Source organism: Podarcis pityusensis (assembly GCF_964106645.2).
Source record: "Podarcis pityusensis genome assembly, chromosome: 1".
Lineage (NCBI taxonomy): Eukaryota > Metazoa > Chordata > Lepidosauria > Squamata > Lacertidae > Podarcis > Podarcis pityusensis.
In genome coordinates, this window is record NC_138028.1 from 99,408,714 (window position 1) to 99,426,628 (window position 17,915).

General features: G+C 42.4%; 1 protein-coding gene across 1 annotated transcript in view; it reads right to left on the reverse strand.

Annotated features, from left to right (window-relative positions):
* LOC308477018 (von Willebrand factor D and EGF domain-containing protein-like) overlaps positions 1-17,915 on the reverse strand; it is a 209,713-nt gene that overhangs the window by 71,206 nt on the left and 120,592 nt on the right. The window contains exons 16-20 of the mRNA XM_081005140.1: positions 14,942-15,056; positions 12,439-12,689; positions 10,666-10,885; positions 6,513-6,650; positions 3,010-3,162 (exon numbers count right to left, since the gene is read on the reverse strand). Coding sequence (XP_080861266.1) covers positions 3,010-3,162; positions 6,513-6,650; positions 10,666-10,885; positions 12,439-12,689; positions 14,942-15,056 — 877 coding nt within the window. The remainder of the gene's footprint in view (positions 1-3,009; positions 3,163-6,512; positions 6,651-10,665; positions 10,886-12,438; positions 12,690-14,941; positions 15,057-17,915) is intronic.

A 17,915-nucleotide genomic window follows, 5' to 3' on the forward strand; every position in this document is an offset into this window, starting at 1 on the left:
CGACTGGGGACAAGGTACGGGCCATTTGTGATGCCCCAGCGCCCAAGAGCAAGACTGAACTTCAGGCCTTCTTGGGGCTATTGAACTTTTACCATTCCTTCCTTCCCCACAAGGCGGCGGTAGCGGAGCCCCTACACAGACTCCTGGACAAGCGGGCCCCTTGGGTGTGGGGCCAGCGCCAGGAGGCCGCATTCCAGGCAGTCAAGGACTTGCTTGTCTCAAACTCGGTCTTGGCACACTTCGACGAGAGGCTGCCGGTGGTGCTAGCATGCGACGCCTCACCCTATGGCATTGGAGCTGTCCTGGGGCACCAACTCCCGGATGGAAGAGAGGTACCGGTGGCGTACTTTTCCCAGACACTCAACACAACCGAGCGGAACTACTCGCAAATCGACAAGGAGGGTCTGGCAATCGTAAAGGGAGTAAAAAAATTCCATGATTTCTTGTACGGGCGGCCCTTCACCGTGGTGACTGACCACAAGCCGTTGCTTGGCTTGTTTGCCCCCGAAAAGCAGACCCCCCAAGTGCTGTCTCCTCGCGTCCTCAGGTGGTCAATTTTCCTTGCCAGCTACCAGTATGCACTGATTCACCGACCTGGGAAGGCGATGGGCCATGCGGACGCCCTCAGCAGGCTACCACTACCGGAAACAGGCCCTGACCCAGCACCTGCACAAGAGGTTATGAGCCTGGAGCTGCTTCCCGACCGCCCCATTCAGGCACAAGAAGTTGCACACCATTCCAAGAAAGATAGGGTCATCTCCCGGGTCCTGGACTGGGTGTGGAGGGGATGGCCCAGCAGCAGCCCCGGGCCAGAATTCGCCGGCTACACAACCCGCAAACATGAACTGTCGGCCCACAAGGGGTGCCTGTTATGGGGAAGCAGAGTCGTTGTTCCCCAGCCCCTCTGCAAAAGGGTCCTCACAGCCCTACACGAGACACATCCAGGGGTAGTAAGAATGAAGGCCCTTGCCAGGAGTTATGTGTGGTGGCCGGGGATCGATGGAGAGATAGAGGCCTGGGTCAAACACTGCCAGGCCTGCCAAGAATCCCGCCCAGATCCCCCAAGGGCCCCAGTCCAGTCCTGGGAGTCCGCCCGAGCACCATGGTCACGCCTGCATGTGGATTTCGCTGGCCCCTTTCAGGGGAAAACATTCTTCATAGTGGTGGACTCCTACACCAAATGGCTGGAAGTCGCACTGGTACCGTCCACTTCCACGTCCGCAGCCATCCGGGTACTACGCAGGCTGTTTGCAACCCACGGGCTCCCTGACACTCTCGTCTCAGACAACGGGACTGCATTTACGTCAGGAGAATTCCAAACCTTCACAGCGCAGAACGCCATCCGCCACATCCGTTCGGCGCCGTTCCACCCTGCCACCAATGGCCAAGCAGAACGCATGGTGCGGACCACCAAGGACACCCTTCGCCGCATGACGCAAGGGGACTGGGAGTACCGCCTTGCCACATTCCTTCTAGCACAGCACAGCACCCCCAGCTCAACGACTGGCCGGAGCCCCGCTGAACTACTAATGGGTCGGCGCCTTGCAATCAGATTGGACCGCCTTCACCCCGATAGAGCTCAGGATGAGATAGTGGTGGGGGAAGGCAGGAACCCCCGGACCTTCGAGGCCCAGGACCCAGTGTACGCAAAGAATTTTGGGGCAGGCCCAGCATGGGTACCCGCCACAATCACCAGGGTCACTGGCCCCGTGTCGTACGAGGTGCTAACGGATGGGGGGCAATGCTGGCGCCGCCACTGCGACCAGATACGGCGACGATTCCCGGGAGAAAACCAGGAGGAGGACAGGTCAGAGGAGTCCCAAGGGAACAGCGGGGCAGTGAGGCCCATAGAGCAGGAGGGGCCAGCAGGAGAGGCAGAATCAGTAAATACAGAGAGGACCCGTGAGGCCGAAAGGACACCGGAACCAGAACCACGACTGAGCGAGCCGGTTGCACCAGACCAAACAGCCGCATCACAGCCAGCATCCTTGGAACACGAGCCAGAACCCGGAGCCCGGACCAGGGAACACCCCAGGCCACAACGCACACGTAGGCCGCCGGCATACCTTGAGGACTATGAATGCGACCTCCCGGGCAGGACTGGAACTTAGAGGGGAGGGGTGTTATGTACTGAGTTGAATAGGATCCAAACTGTAGCAGTCTGATTGGTCCTAGAACAATAGGATCCAAAAGGCAGCAGTCTGATTGGTCCTAGAACAATAGGATTCAGAATGCAGCAGTCTGATTGGTCCTAGAACAATGCAGCAGTATGATTGGTTGACAGGAACCACCCAATCCTGCTCCAGATAGAAGTGAATCCACAACCTGATTGGCTTACAGTAGAATTCCAGAATTAGCCAATCATGTGCAGCCCATTGTGTAAATAATGTATATAAAGCAGATACTGTGAGGGGACATTTATTCATTCCTCCTCACCACTATGAGCTGAATAAAGAGCATGAAATCACCTTGCGACTCTGAGTATATTTCATTTCCTTAGTAGATAGGGTCAACCCCCCAGTCTTGGCTAGACAGGAATCTGCTGTTCTAAAGCAGGAAGGCAGGAACTTCCTTCTCTCATAGCAGCAACATTGTGTCCCTAAAACAGGGATAAGGAACCTTTCAACCTCCAGATATTGCTAGACTCCAGCTTTCATCATCCATTCCTATTGGCCATACTGGTTGATGCTGATAGGAAGTCCAACAACTTATTGGAAGGTCACACCTGGAAAGTTGCCCATCCATGCTTTATTGGGCCCAATCCCATAATTTAAGAAGCACAGGCAGTCACCCAGTCTTCTTATCAATCATAATTAATATCCCTGCCAACACACTGAAGAGCTAATGTTATTTAAAAGTGATTTGTGAGCTTTTTCAATCCATATGTTTAAGCTTTTATGCAAAGACTGTTTAGGAGACTATTTCTGTGCAACCAGTGACAGCTATGTACATACACAACAAAGTCTGAAAAGAAACCTTTTGACACTCATCTAATCACACTTCACTTACCATGAACATCAGTAATATTAACATACTTAATTGCAGACAACGTCTTCGCTTCTAGAGGTATGACTGACTGTTTACCTTCACTCTTTTTCCATTCACCTTTAGGATTATGATTATCATTAATGAAAGCTTCTGTCATGTCAGCACTGTCCTCAACTGTAATAAAAAAGAGCAGAGGTGAAAGAAGCACTGCCTTAGTTTTTGCTGTGATTAATGATGGAAATGAAGACTTAACATCAAATCAGATAACCCTCCAGGATGTTATCCCAGAAGCCAACTGGGGAACAAAGGCGGTCAAATGAGTCAGCATCTGGAGTCTCATCAAAACAAGATATAATTTAGCATCCACATCTAATGGAGGGCGTGCAAAGAGAAGTTTGCTACCCAAACGACCTTTGATAAGGTAACAGACTTTGCTGGAGGGACTAAAATGACACATTACCTTGGCCAATTAAAAACAAAATCATGCTGGCCTTACTCCAGCTCTAGCCTGCATTTATACAAAATGGATCGTTGCCAAACTACACTGTGACGTCTCCAAGCAGCAGCTGGCTCAAGAGCCGTACTTTGGACACTCTTGCTTAAAGTGCTCAAGGAAGTAAATCAAGTAAATTGTCCATCGGAGACTATTTAAAATATTAATTTCCTCCAATAAGTTAGAGACTGAATATTCCACTTGGAGCCATGTTTCAAAGCAATTAGCTACTGGCTAGCTTCACTGAGAAGGCAAGTGTGAATATTTTCCATCAAATGTTGGGGAGCCATTACTCACGGTGGCGCTTTAGGCACAGGTTAGCATAGTCCACCTACTGCACACAACATATAGCTGAAACTTTTCCAAGGCATGAGGATTTGTGGGACTTTGTGTGGTGCCGGGATGAGCGTAGGCGTTAGCGTTGGAGACCCAGCTGAGGATAAGGCATTGATTACAAAAGAGGAGCCGCCATGATACATGCTAATGAAGGAATGCTGTTGTGATGAATAAAGCAAAATATAACAAAAAAGCCCTCAAGGCTGACTTAATGGCCCATATCTTGGTAATAAGCCACGGATGTGCCTCAGATGCAACGCATGGGAGGCTTTTAAAATATGGGCTTTAGGAGACAGCTAGCAGCTTCTTGCATCATATTCTTGCATCCGCCAGAGTGGGCTATGTCTCTCCATTAACTAGTGTCACCAACAGAGATAAAACAATACTTTCATTATTGTCATACAACAATGGTGGTGTAACATCCAACTTGTATGACCTTGGCTAGCATTGGGGCTGTGGAACTCTTTCTACCCCCATTCCATTCCCACATGTCTTCAGATATTCTGCTGCATAAGGCGAGGAGGATTAAAACACTGTCCCTCAGCACGGCTGCTCTAATCAAATTTGGAGGTCTCTGCAGCTGCTTTTACATGCCAATGGGTTTTTGTTTTTTTGGAAAGCCAGGCAATTCAGTTATTGAATCAGATTTGTTTCAGCTCTCAGAACAGTAACTCTTCTTATATCTTGGAATGTCATTCCAAGCCAAGTTGGCAAGGCAGTAGAAAATCTTCCATGAAAAAGGAATTTGCAAGCAATAACTGTTTTCATTACTTCAGTGAAGTTGCTTATTTAGGCTTGGTACAACTGTTATGTCAAAGAAAGCTTTTAAAAAGCTTGGCTGTGTGCAAATAAGCAACTACATTTTGGCTAAGGGCAGGATTTTGCTTAGACTTTAATTGAATCTTCCTTTCTCCAGTCACACTTAATCGAATTAACCCACACAAAACACAGATGCACTTCAAGGCAGCCACAAAATGCCCTGAACTCAAGCAAAGGACTAGAAAGCTGTTTATATCAGGCTAAATTGTAAATTTAAGCAAGGAAAGATTTAATCAACTTTACAATAGATGGTACATTGATTCTAGGATTCCTCAGTTGTAAGCTATTGTTATCCTCACACGCTCTCTCCCTCTCCCACACACACAGTGCTGTTTTCTTTTATAATCAACAAAATAGTGAAGCTCTTGGCCATTCCCTCTTTAGTTCATTTAATTTGTTTCTTCTCCACACTGAAGGTTAATAGACAAGTATACACAAACAGAAAAATCAAGAAGGCAGGTGGCTAGATCCTCAGGAGTGTTCATAAATTATTTTATGCATAATGAAGTGAATGATTCATTAAACACCCTCTCTAATACCAGCTCAGGGAATTCTGAGCATCACACGCTTTTCTTGAAGTCAGGGTTAAAACACACACGCACAGCGCTCACCCACTGACATATTTTTGTAACTAGATTTTTATTGATTTTTAAGTAAATAAAATGTATCTCTTGTGTGAGGAGGCTACAACAAAAAGAAATAAAGGTTTGGGTGAGCATAACCTCTAAACCAATCAAGTTTATAAAGTCTGAAGAGTGAGGGCACTAGAAGAAATTCAAAATTTTGAGTACGGCCAAATCATCAGAGATATGTTATGGTTTAACAAACAAAAATACAGAGGTGCAATATAAAAAAGTCATCATAAATCAGTTGACCTGAGTTGAAAAATAAGCTGCTAAATGATGAAAACTAAAACCGAATTAGTCTAGTATATAAGCGACATTTCACATTGATGAGGCCTGTTATGATGAACTGGAATCCTGTTAGGTAACAGGATTTCAAAGATGGACTTTTCCATTTGTCAGAGTTTGAAGTCAATAAGTAAGTTCCTCCATCCCAGATCTTTGAATGCAGCTGGGCAAGAAATGGAGAATTTGGCTCATTCTGTTGTGTTTAAACAGTCATCCTAGCAGCTACCAAGAAATATAGAATATGTGGATGGGAATAATGCTCCTTCTGTATTAACCAATTTAAAATATGGCTTTAATTAGTTAAAAAAAACTTACTATTTTTGTGATTGTACTTTTTATATTTAAGTTTTTAATAAAACTCCCCCTGCACTTCCAGACCTAATGCAACACTTGCAGCATCTCTGGTTACCTGTGCTCATTCTCAGATATTCTGAACTAAGCATGCATGAGCTGCAAGACTCAAAAAAACAGAATCTAGCCCCTTCAAGCATCATGCCTCAAATGACAAAAACCCTTGAGGAGGGATTGATGCTTGATCCATCACTTGAAGGGGCTGGTTCTATGTATAGTGGTGAGTCAGGTAGGCTTCTCAGAAGCCATGTAAAGAACTTCTAGTGGCCAGGACACCAAGCATCAGGGCTCAGTCTTAATCCTGTTTACTTTCTAAACCAAAGCTGATAATACTGTGCAAAAAAGAAGACGGCATGTTCCAGATGTTGCATGGGTTACTCAGCTTGAAGCATCCAGCCTACTCTGATGCGGAATTTGGGGTTTGTGTGTGTGTGTGTGTGTGTAGTATTTTTATTTCTACACCTTTTCACATGCAACAGTTTTTGTAGACAAGCACCAGAATGTATGCAGGATGGGATACCTATATATATTGCTTAATCATATACATACATACACACACACACACACACACGAAATGATATAAAAATAAATACAAACAGACAAAGAATACTCACATTTGCAGCTTCTACCATCACCCTGCATCCCATTGGGGCAGTTGCCACATGTGTAAGATCCGACTGTGTTTGTGCAAGAGACACCAGGAAAACAAAGTTCCTCTTCACATTCATTTGTATCCTCCTGACAAGTAAGCCCTGTGCCAGGAAAAACACAGTGGAGGTTAATAAACAGAAAAGCCTCTGATTAATCCTAAGCTTAAACTTTCATGCATACTAGGCAGGTGTCTCAGCTGTAAACTCATTGAAGAATATGTCATTCATTTGCCACCCAAACTCCCCACTGGTTCATTTCATCCTGCTGCTTCTTCACTGTTCATTACTGTCAGCTTATTGCTATCAAAAATGTGGAATCTTGAGAGTTATGGTGAAAAGCATTAGCTACCCACAGGAAATGAATAACCCCCTTTTCTCAAATTGCGGCTCATGCTTTTCTTGTTTTCCTTTTATCCCGGCAATGTTATCATATAATTTGAAATCTAGGGTCACTATTTGGGCCTTTGGGTTTGCTAACCAAAGCTGATTATACTGTGCAAAAAAGTTTTTTTGCTGACCAGCTGGAAGAAAAAACAATCTGAGCTGTCTCCATGATTTGGATAGAAATTTGATACAAAGAAACCAGCAGGTGAAACTGTGTCTGTGTGTGAGAGAGATGGACCTAAATAGGATAATCAGTGAATTGCTGCAGTTCAATCTGCTATTAAGAAATGGGTTGCAGAGAGTGGTTGGAAATCTGATCATGCATTTTGGAAGGTCAGCACAGATTGTTAACCAGGTGCTTTTCTTTAATCAACATGGGGTTCATTAAGTGACAATGATAATCTTAGCTACACAAAATATTTGAAGCTTTGTATAGCTCTTCTGCTATAGTAGATAAAGTAAGCGTCACCAGTTGGTTTAGGGAAGGTTGTTTGTTCCCATATACGTAAATTACATGATGCTTTAAATTACTAATTACCCCCCTCTCCTACAGAACCCAAATTTTTCAGATATCTTTGGTTTCGGGGATCTGCTGCTTGTAAGTTTCTCATAAGATCAATATTTTATATATGAATGGCTTTGGCCATATCTTTGTTATCAAATTAATCATTCTGATTGTATTATTAATCTCTTGGTTCAGGAACCCAAAAACCATTTTAAAATTAGGAAATAAACATTATGGTTTCTGCTGATATGGGTTTTCCCAGAGGGAGAAAAAGCAATGGTGATGTTAGGATCACTTTCTTGAAAACAGGAAGAAGATTATGGACAGGTCATGTGGTGCTAGGAAAACCATAAAAGAGCACAGACCTTGTGGTACTGATAATGAATTAGTGGATGAGTGTTCTACTGATTACATTAGGACACATGCAGGGAGGTTTGGCATTTGCATGTATCAGAATTCTTCAGCCCATGACACTTAGGGGTTAGGACACACTGTTTTTCATTTTGATAGGTGGTAGGGGCTAGCCTGGTCAATCCAGCATCCTTGTTTCTGGTTGATAGTCCTTGCCATCTTAGCAACCCAAGGTAGACAACATGGTAGGTGAGAGGCAAAATGTAAATGTGGAAACAAAATGGAGGCAATCTGAGAGCGGGAAAATATTTGGGTGTGCCAGTGTAGTGCAGTCACAATGGGAAGACAATTTGATGCATAGCATCCACAGTCCTGATGGAAGCATTCCTTGTTTCTCTGTATGTTGGTTTCATTGGAGAGTAATGTGACAAGCCTGGGACTGAATCCGCATCCAAATGCAGGTGTTGTCTGTCCAGGTCCACATCTCTCCAAAGGTCCATTCTAATGTGCACCCTCAACAGCCTTTTGGAGCATCTACTCACACATGACTAGAGCTCTCCCAACTTGGCAAAAGGGGCATTTCTCTCCCTAACTGTGAAAATCTTCACACTCTTTTACACAAGGACACTGCAAAGGGAAGGCAGGAAAGGGTGTGCTTTCCCTTGTGAATTATGCCCCTCCCCACTTATTTTTTAACTTGTCGATATCTGTGCTCCTCACTGTGCTCTTTATGTACAGAAAATGGTGGCAATGAGCATCAGCACCAAACCCTTTAAATATCTGTCAATGCGTTTAGATGTCCCAGTGGGAAGGTATCGAATGGAAGTTTAAAATTACTGTGAATGAACTCTGGGCCCACATTCTACACAGGCATTCCCATGGCTCTTGCTCATTTTTAAAAATCTTTAGCCCTCTACCTGTTCCCCTGGCATGCATCCAAAATTAATGTTGCCTTATCAATGACAGCAGAGAGGAATTAAGATTGCCCTTGTATTTCTGTATGCATAACAATGCTTCCTGCACTCTCCACGAGTTGCTTCTCCAGAGATGATACTTAAGGTGCTCTCTAAAGAGTTCGTGTCTTTGTTCCTACTATCTGTTTGCTATCATTTGTAAAGAAGTGACGCTGAAACAGTCTTGTCACTTGAGCAGTACAGCAAGCCTTCTCATTAGATTATTGATGGCTTTCTGGGGAATTGAGACATAAACACAACATCAAGGATAAGCTTTTATTGCTGTAATGGAACCTGCCCTGAAGTGAAATCATCTACCTTCCCAGCTGGCTTTCTGCTGCACTTGCATATAATTTTTCACCTGCCATTAAAACAGGTGAGAGATATTCCTATTTCACTCAATCATTTGTTTATTTGGTTTCCCCTCCCCAAGCCTACTTGCTACAGGAAAATAATGGCAAAAACAGTGAATATTTTATTTACATGAACCTGAAGGAAAAGGGGGTAACTGAAGCAGATCACTTTCCCTATGATTATTGATAAATGGAGGGAAGGGCCCCCATTGTTCACAGTGTATTTGCTACTGTCAGGACAAGCTTAAAAGATTACTATATTCCCCTGTTATCTTACAATCTAAAGAACTGAGATCCCCCCTTTTGCTTGGTGGTTAGCATCATCTGTTGCACACCTTCTTTTGTATTAAATCATTGTACATATTGGCCTTAAACCCTTTTGCAGAGAAATTAATTCTCTCCAGAAATTAACATGGGATCATATTCTTAGAAAGCCTTGATTACTTAAATCACGGCTTCACTGGAAAGGTGACTATTTTGCTTGCTGAAGATGTCCGCTTGGAAATGGAGATCTGTTTAAGCTCCAAGATAAGGGATTGAATTTAATATATTAGTGGTAATGAATAGCTTCTGACTTATAGACTGAATAGCCTATCAAATAAATAATTAAAGCCCCACCCCCACCCCAGGGGAAGAGAAACTGACATTGTGGTAATTCAGAGTGGCTACTCAGGGAGCAAATAAGTCTGTTTATAATCTCCCAGCTAGGAACAAGAGGAAGCAACTAAATGGTCTGAACTAGCAACCAAGATGCTTTCAATTAGCATTTGCTGAAAGCAACTTTGGTGAATTTGATTGACTTGAAGAAAGATATTAGAAAGACATTGACCAGAAAAATGATATTGCTAGGTAATAAATGGGGTATATTTGCTGCTTTGTGGAATCTGTATTTGTATTTTGTGCTAATAGGAGAAAAGCAATGTCTCAGATGTACTAAAGGGCCTTAGTGTGGAAATACTCCAAAGTTCCTCAACCTGTGTTTTGATTATCCTGAGGTGTCAGTTCAGGCACAAGTGTCAGATGTCAGAATCATTCGTGTTACCTAATCTGCAACAATTAAGCAACGAAGTACAGTAGTGGGGAATGGTGGTCAGATGCCTGTGTCCCAGAGTTAGTAAGTAGAAAATGACTGATTCTGTCTCCTTGCTTCAAAGGAGTGGGAGAGAAATTTGGTTTGGTTAACAATTAAATGCAAAACTATATAAGTTTTACCCTCCCAAAACAATATATGGACCAATATCCATTTGCACCTCTCCAAATTTTACCTGGCAGTTTACCAACCAAAGGAATGCTGATGAATTTTTGTGAAGATTTTTAAAGAAAAAAATCACAGTGTAGTGAACTAAACTTAAAACTGGGAAAATGAGGGATTGAAATTGACAGATTAGTCCATCCTTAGGTTCTATGCATTAATCCCGCCATGTGGAAAAGATGATATTCAGATACTGCTTCAGTGTGCCAGACACTACTTCCACATACCAGGAGTAGTATATAGACTGCCTCTAAATTTGACCAGAAAACAGTAAGGAGACTCCAAAAAAAAAATTAAAAAAATGCAAAGCTCTGCTTACCTTTCCAACCTGCTGGACATTTACAAATGTAACTATCTTTTCCATTGATACAGGAGCCAATCCCACATGGGTTTGATTGGCAGTCATTACGGCTGTTCTGGCAAAGTTCCTGTTCAAATCCACTGGGACATATGCAGAGATATTCACCAACACCCGGAGGGAAGTTGATGTTTGTGATACATGTTCCACCATTTAAGCAGCCACATGGTTTCACTGCAATCTAAAAGAGGAAAGCACTGGGATGATGTTTCTTCATTCTCTTGCACTGCATTGCAATGGAGGATCTACCTACCTTTTCTAAAAAGGGAGGGTTCAGTATCCAGCCTCCTAAAACTTTCTTTCAGTAAAACAGCTATTTCAAGATCTAGTCATTTAGAATTCTATGTAACCATGGTTTGTAGCTCCAAATATGAAATTATAAATACAAAGAAATATTGTCTGAAATGTAGCTGAGACATACTGAGGGCCAAATTATTGTTATTCATCATCTTATACCGCAAGAGATCTCAAAATGGCTTGCATCAAAAAATGCAATACAGATATAAAATTACATAAAAATTAAGCACCAGAGAGAGTTTCTAAAAGTAATCCTACAATAAACTGCAGGAAAACACACAACATCAGCATGGTCAGCATTAAAATACCAACCAGCAGCAAATCACACCAAACAATAGAAAGAGAATCAGATATGGTCAGTACTTGGTGAACTTCGCTGGGGAGAGCATCCCACTACTGAAAAGGACCTCTCTATTGTTGCCACTCTTGTTGCATGTCTACTAGAAGCAGCACTTACATGGGGCACTTAATGCAACATGAGAAATATGGAATAGCCACTGAAAACTGAAGGTATGCATCGCCTCCCAGCACCTTTGTAATAGCTGGCAAAACTTGCTCATCTCCTAATGCCACAACATCCTGCATTTCCCCACTGCTGCGCCACATCATTGGCTGCTGGCATGGACTAAATAAAGATGAACTATCAGGACACAGTTAGCATTGCAGAGAGGAAGGGGAAAGTTAGTCACACACTTGCCATTTTCAGTGGCAGCTGTGGATTTGGCATAACATCTCATTTGGCCTTATACAGACTATGAATCTAATCTTTGATTTATTTATTTTTCACGCATTTCCAGGTAAGTCTGGGTGCGGTACCATGTAAATTCTGTATCAAGTGTTGTGGGTTAATATTTATCCTGCACTTATCTCGTTCCAGGCTCCTCGCTCCATTGTGAGCGAGACACTTCTGGTTGTAAGTTTCCTCCTATGCATTTACCTCATTAGCCCACCCTATTGAAGGATTAATGGAACACCTTGCAATAAAGACAAAGCAGAAGAGAAGCACTGCCAGGGAGCCGAGGCTCTGGAGTAACGACATAAGAGCATGGGAACCTCTAAAAATATCATTGCAAATGAATTATGTTCTCCCCTTTATGGCAAAAACCTGGTCTTTTATGTTGTTATGTGCTTTTCTTCAAAGATCCAAATGCACACAGTGAATTTTAAAGCAGATTAATGAACCATTAAGAGGCTCGGCAAAAGTGTTCTTTCAGACAGCAATCGATAGTACCCTCTCTTGTTCGTTGTATATATGGGTTTTACGTTCTCCAAGTTATTTATTAGATTAATTGATCATTACTGTCATGTTGGATAATATGCACTTACTTGAAAATAGCTGAAGTCTTAGCTTTTTAAAGACAGTAACAAATTATTAGCTATAATGGAAGCAATGGATAGTGTGATAAACCAGTTTTCTGAAGGGTTCCCTATTCCTACCTGAACCGAGTGCCTGCTTTGTGCATTGCATTCATCAGACACGGTGAATTCAAAGCTCTCTGATTCGGCAGAGCTGACTTTCCAAATGAGAAGGCCAGCAGGAGAGAGGGTGGCTTCTGGAGGTCCGCCTTCTAAGATGAACAGCATGGCTGATCCCTCAGGATCCACTGCTAGCAGTTGGTACACAAAATTCTCTCCTGCAAACGTCAGAAGCTGGCTGGTTGGGGCTTGGAACACAGGCGGCTGGTTATCTAAGCAAAATAGCAAGATGCAATAATGTATAATGTATGGAATGTTCTAATTCCCTAAGACAGCGGTTTTCAAACTACATCTACCACCTGGACCACCAGAAAATACATCACCGGTCACAGTCTTCTTGGTTGTTGGTACATTCACACCATACATTTAAAGCGCATGGCTTCCACCAAAGAATCCTGGGAACTGTAGTTTGTCAAAGGTGTTAGGAATAGTAGCTCTGTGAGGGGGAATCAGTTCCCATGATTCCTTGGGGAAAGCCATGACTGTTAAAGTAGTAGGAGCAGGAGCATCATTGGTCAACCCAAGGCTGGTGAGGCTCATCTGACAGTGGCCTGAAACCAAGCCTTTAGTGTTCTTGGCCCAGTCCTGGGAAAGGCTCTTCCAAGAAAGATTCAGCAGGTGCCTTTTTTCACTTTTTGAACATCTGCTGAAAGCTTTTTTATGCTGCTAAGCTTATGCAGGCAATCAAAAAAATATATTTCAGTAATAGGTAGTTGATGAGGTTTTTATTGTATTTGATTGTACGGCTGTTGTAAACTGCTTGGATTATTTTTAATGAAGAGCAGATTAAAATATTTTCATAAATAAATGCACTTTTAATGTATGGTGTGGATGTCTCTCTGCCATGTTTCTCCCTCTTTCTGGGCAGCAAGGGCACACATTTTATCATTTTAGTGGCATACACTTAACATTTGAGGTTGATTGTGGTGGCTATGGTTAATGTTACACAGCAGTTGACAAAGACGATAAAATCCCTCTAGAACATTTTAGTCAAAAACAGTTACCAGCAAGTTTGAGAAACTTGAGCAATGCATTCAGGAAAGCTTTTATTTATTTTACATTAAACTTTATACTGTGCATTCCAATTGAAAATAGTCATCATGTCTCACAGTCAATAAAAACCTAGATACAATAAAAAATACTCTCAATAAAAACATCAAAGTAATATAACCATGCTCTTAAAATAGATTAAGTATCATAAAATGGATTAAGGAATGCCTTGACCTAACTCTTAAATACAGGAAGCAATGTGTAGTGATATCCTTCAGTGGATGTATATAATCAGTGGTGGACTTGAGGACAGTGAATAAACTCTGTCTTGATAAGACAGAGTTAATGATTGCAGGGAACTCAGTAGTCAGGCTGACTTGGCATATTTGTTTTGGGTGGAGTCACCCCACTGTAAGAACCACTGTTTGGTTTCAGGGATACTGTTGGACCCAGCATTACTGCCATGTGGTAGCTATGGCCCAAAGTACCATTTACTGGTTTTGCTTGCTGATGGAAAATAAGTCACCTGATCACTGTAGTTCATCTTTCCAGATTAGACTATTCTGTCTTCAAAGGATGTGAAAATTTATTCATTCATAATTTTATTTGCATGCTGCTTTCACACATAGAGACACCATTCTCAAAGCAGCTTGCAACAAAGAAAACAGGAATGCGTTTCAAAATCAAGCGGTACGAAACAATTTCATAACATAATAAAACAACATCACAATGGCAAATCTAACATACCAAAAAAGCCAGTATAAATATAAAAAGATTGCATAAACAATACTGAACAGCAAAAATAACAAAGAAGCTTGACAGTTTCACCTTGGTCCTAGAAAAACATTCCCCATGATGTTGCTCAGAAATATCTAAGCACACACTTGGAACCTCTGCATAATCATTAGGGTCCAAAATGTACATATTCCTATTAATGAGAATCTGCTTTCTCCAAAGAAAGTACAGTGGTACCTTGATTGTCGAACTTAATCCATTCTGGGAGTCTCTTTGACTCCCAGAACCATTCGAAAACCAAGGCACGGCTTCCGATTGGCTGCAGGAGCTTCCTGCACTCAATCAGAAGCCACGTCGGATGTTCGGCTTCCAAAAAGCATTTGCAAACTGGAACACTCAATTCTGGATTTGCGGCATTCGGGAGCTGATTTGTTTGGAAGCCAAGCCATTCGAGAACCAAGGTACCACTGTAGATTACATCCTACAGAAACTTGGGCAATCTGGGGTCATCCAGATATTCTGAACAAATACCTATCAGCCACAGCCTAGACAGCACAGATGTGAATTGTCATCCAGAACATCAGGATGACATCAGCTTAATAAATGCTGGCTTAGAGAAATGTCAGAAATGTACACAATATACAGGTCCAGAGAAAGAATATCCCTCTCTCTAAAACACCGGATGGGTTTTGCAACAAAACCGAATACCATAGAAACATTTTATGCATTTTAGGCTTACTTTCATTGATAGACCAGGTGAATTTGGAAATATCTGGTTCACAGAGAAGACAAGGACTCGTAAGGCTTGAATCACCTTTTGCATAACATAATCCATCTATATTGCAAGCGTTTTCCTGCAAGTAAGAGGAAGAAAGATAAATTAGCAGCAAGTAATTGCTTGAAATATTTTGCTGTAGGAATAATGAAATGACAGCAATTTAAATGCTAGCACTCTGTTGCCTTGGGGAAGAATACAAGTGTATTCTTAAAAATTGCTGTAATGACACAGGCTTTGCCAGCTTCATTGTGAGATTTTTGTAGTTGTGAATGGCTTATCTCAGGCTGCCGGATAATGCCACTGTAACAAAAAATCATATGAAAATCACTAACATGTTGTACAAGATCATTAATCCCAGACACCTGTTATCAGAGTGATTAATTATCTGGTCCTGCTGAAATTGGGCTCCACTCTAAGGGTATAATAGCTAAAATTCTGTATGACAGAACTCTATGACTACAGTTATGAGGAAACTCTGCTTTATGACCCAGTACAAAAAGTGAAACTGTTTGCTCAGAGATCCTAAAATTCTCCTTTCATTCACATACAATTAAAATTGCCAATCTGCTCGGAAGCCATTTGTAAAGGGGAAAATGCCACATATCCCCATTCAATAGCACAAATCCTTGGTTATAATGGGATGCAACAACGTGCTTCAGTCATTTCCATTTGTGTGTGTGATGGCCTCAGGACTAGCAAGCCTTCTTGCCTGTCTTAACTTAAGAACCATGACTTTCCCTATGCCTAGAGCCATGCTGCTTCTCTGGGGACAAGGCATACTAAAAGAAGACATACATGAAAAGGTCATATTGAACAACAGTCCCAAAACAAAGCAGTTCTCTCTCCCAGGCACATTCTAGTCCTCCCTCTATATGGGCTTGCTGATGTTACACAATGAACATTGTGCAATAATTGAGTCCTTATGCAGAGCCAGCAGCAGATGGCTTGGTGGGGTGGCAGCACTCACTGACTGATGTTGCTTACTGGGAAAAAGAAGGGAGAGGCAGTGGAAAACTCGGTGTGGTGCAATCTGGTGCTCCTGCTGGTGAATTTCCACTGTGCTGGCCTCCCCACTTGCCTCACCCTTCCCCATAAGGAACAGCAACTAAAGCTGTATGGAGGTCAGGTGAACACCACCATGCCACAATGCCATCCACTACCATATAGAGTTTAGCATGTATCTAGGCATGTGGGCAAATCATATAAAATCCCAGCCTTCTCTACATACTTCCCCCCTTTTTTTTATTTCAAAGGGCCTCCAAACAGATAGCTGCAGTGGCATAAAACCACCCCTGAGCTGAGCATTCTCTACTAGGTTGCAAGCTCCATCACCCACCCAAATTGCTGCCCTCTAGAAAATAAACAAAGACTGAGTGATGGGATAAACAGTGGCTTGCAAAATAACACTTAAAGTGGCATATTGGAGCTCTATCCCACTTGGTTACATTCACCAGCTGCACTCACACTAGGTGGGTGGAGCTAGGCTGAGAATCTTCAAGATTAGCCAATGTGGTACCCATCAGATGTTGTTGTGCTCCCCTCACCCCTAGTCAGCATGGCCAATAGCCAGGTAGTGTGGGAGCTGGTGATTTAGTGCATAGCTGCCTGAAACTTGTAACTTCAAAACTTACAAAGATCAACCCCTTGTTCCCACTTAATGAGGGGATAATGGTTGTAAATTTTGAATTACATGCTTCATGTAATGCTGCATATTATTCGCCTCTGCTAAGCTAAAAGACAGACTCGTCTGAATGAACAGTGATCTAGAATCTAATCTGTCGATTCTTTACCATTCTTAAGTATGATGTTCCGGTGTATATTGGCAGTCAATGCAGATTTTGAACTGTATTAACATGGCTCCAGCTAGTTGCTCCACTCAAAAGCTAAACTACTACATCTGAATTAGTTGCAATTTCAAAGTGGTCTGCAAGAGTTGCCCTGTGCACTAAAGTTATCCAGCTGGGAGCTTATCAGAGCATGAATTACTATGGCAAGGCCATCCCTGTATAGGAACAGCCATAACTGGCCAACCAGCTGGGAGCTAAGAAAAAGCCCTCTATGTCACTTGGCTCTCCAGTGACAGAGAAGAATCAGCAAGTACTACAAGGGGAGCGCAGCCCCATAGAGAACTGGCCATATGCTTATCTCCCAAGCTCAAGAAGTGCTGAGTCATAGCACCTTGATCTAATTCCACCACGACTAGCCTTCATCCAGTCCATTACAGTGGCTGAGCACCAGCGCAGAATCTGCGTAGCCACATATGATTCAGACAGCAAGAAGAAATAGGAATTGAATGTCAACAGCGTATGGATGGAACACAACTCCAGCTGTCAAGGCAGCATATTAGTTAGAATGATATTATATGCTTCTTTTTCAATAAAACCTCCTGAATAAGTCATTCTTTTGCTTTTAAAAAGTATTTTTTGTTCTTTAATCTGCTTCATAATATCTCTTTATTTGATCCTGGGATGCTCATTTCTAAATAATAAATAACGTAATAAGTAATGTAAGTAACAACAACAAGAATGATAACTAAACCAAAAAGCTTTGCATAACCCTTAAAAATACATTGCTTCACATAATGCAAATGGGACAGAGCCAACAGGTGGGAAAGTTACAAAATTAATGAATTTATGGCATAGAACCATGTAGCTAGTTTGCTGACTAGGCTGCATCAGGGTGTAAAGGGTCAAATAGTGAACTTAGCAGGGTGTAAATAAAATAAAATGCTGCTAGAAGTACCTATCAGAGTTGGGTCTGAAATCAAACTACAGTAGACCTTGTCCTCATGTTAAAAGGTCGCTACAGAGCAGTTTTGAGCCTGTGTAGTTGTTGAGAGTTGTTTCTCAGCTGTGGCAATCACATCTATACTTGAAGATAACAGGCCCAGAGGTAATAGGATTGGTTGTTGCAATACCCCCAATAAATCTGAGAG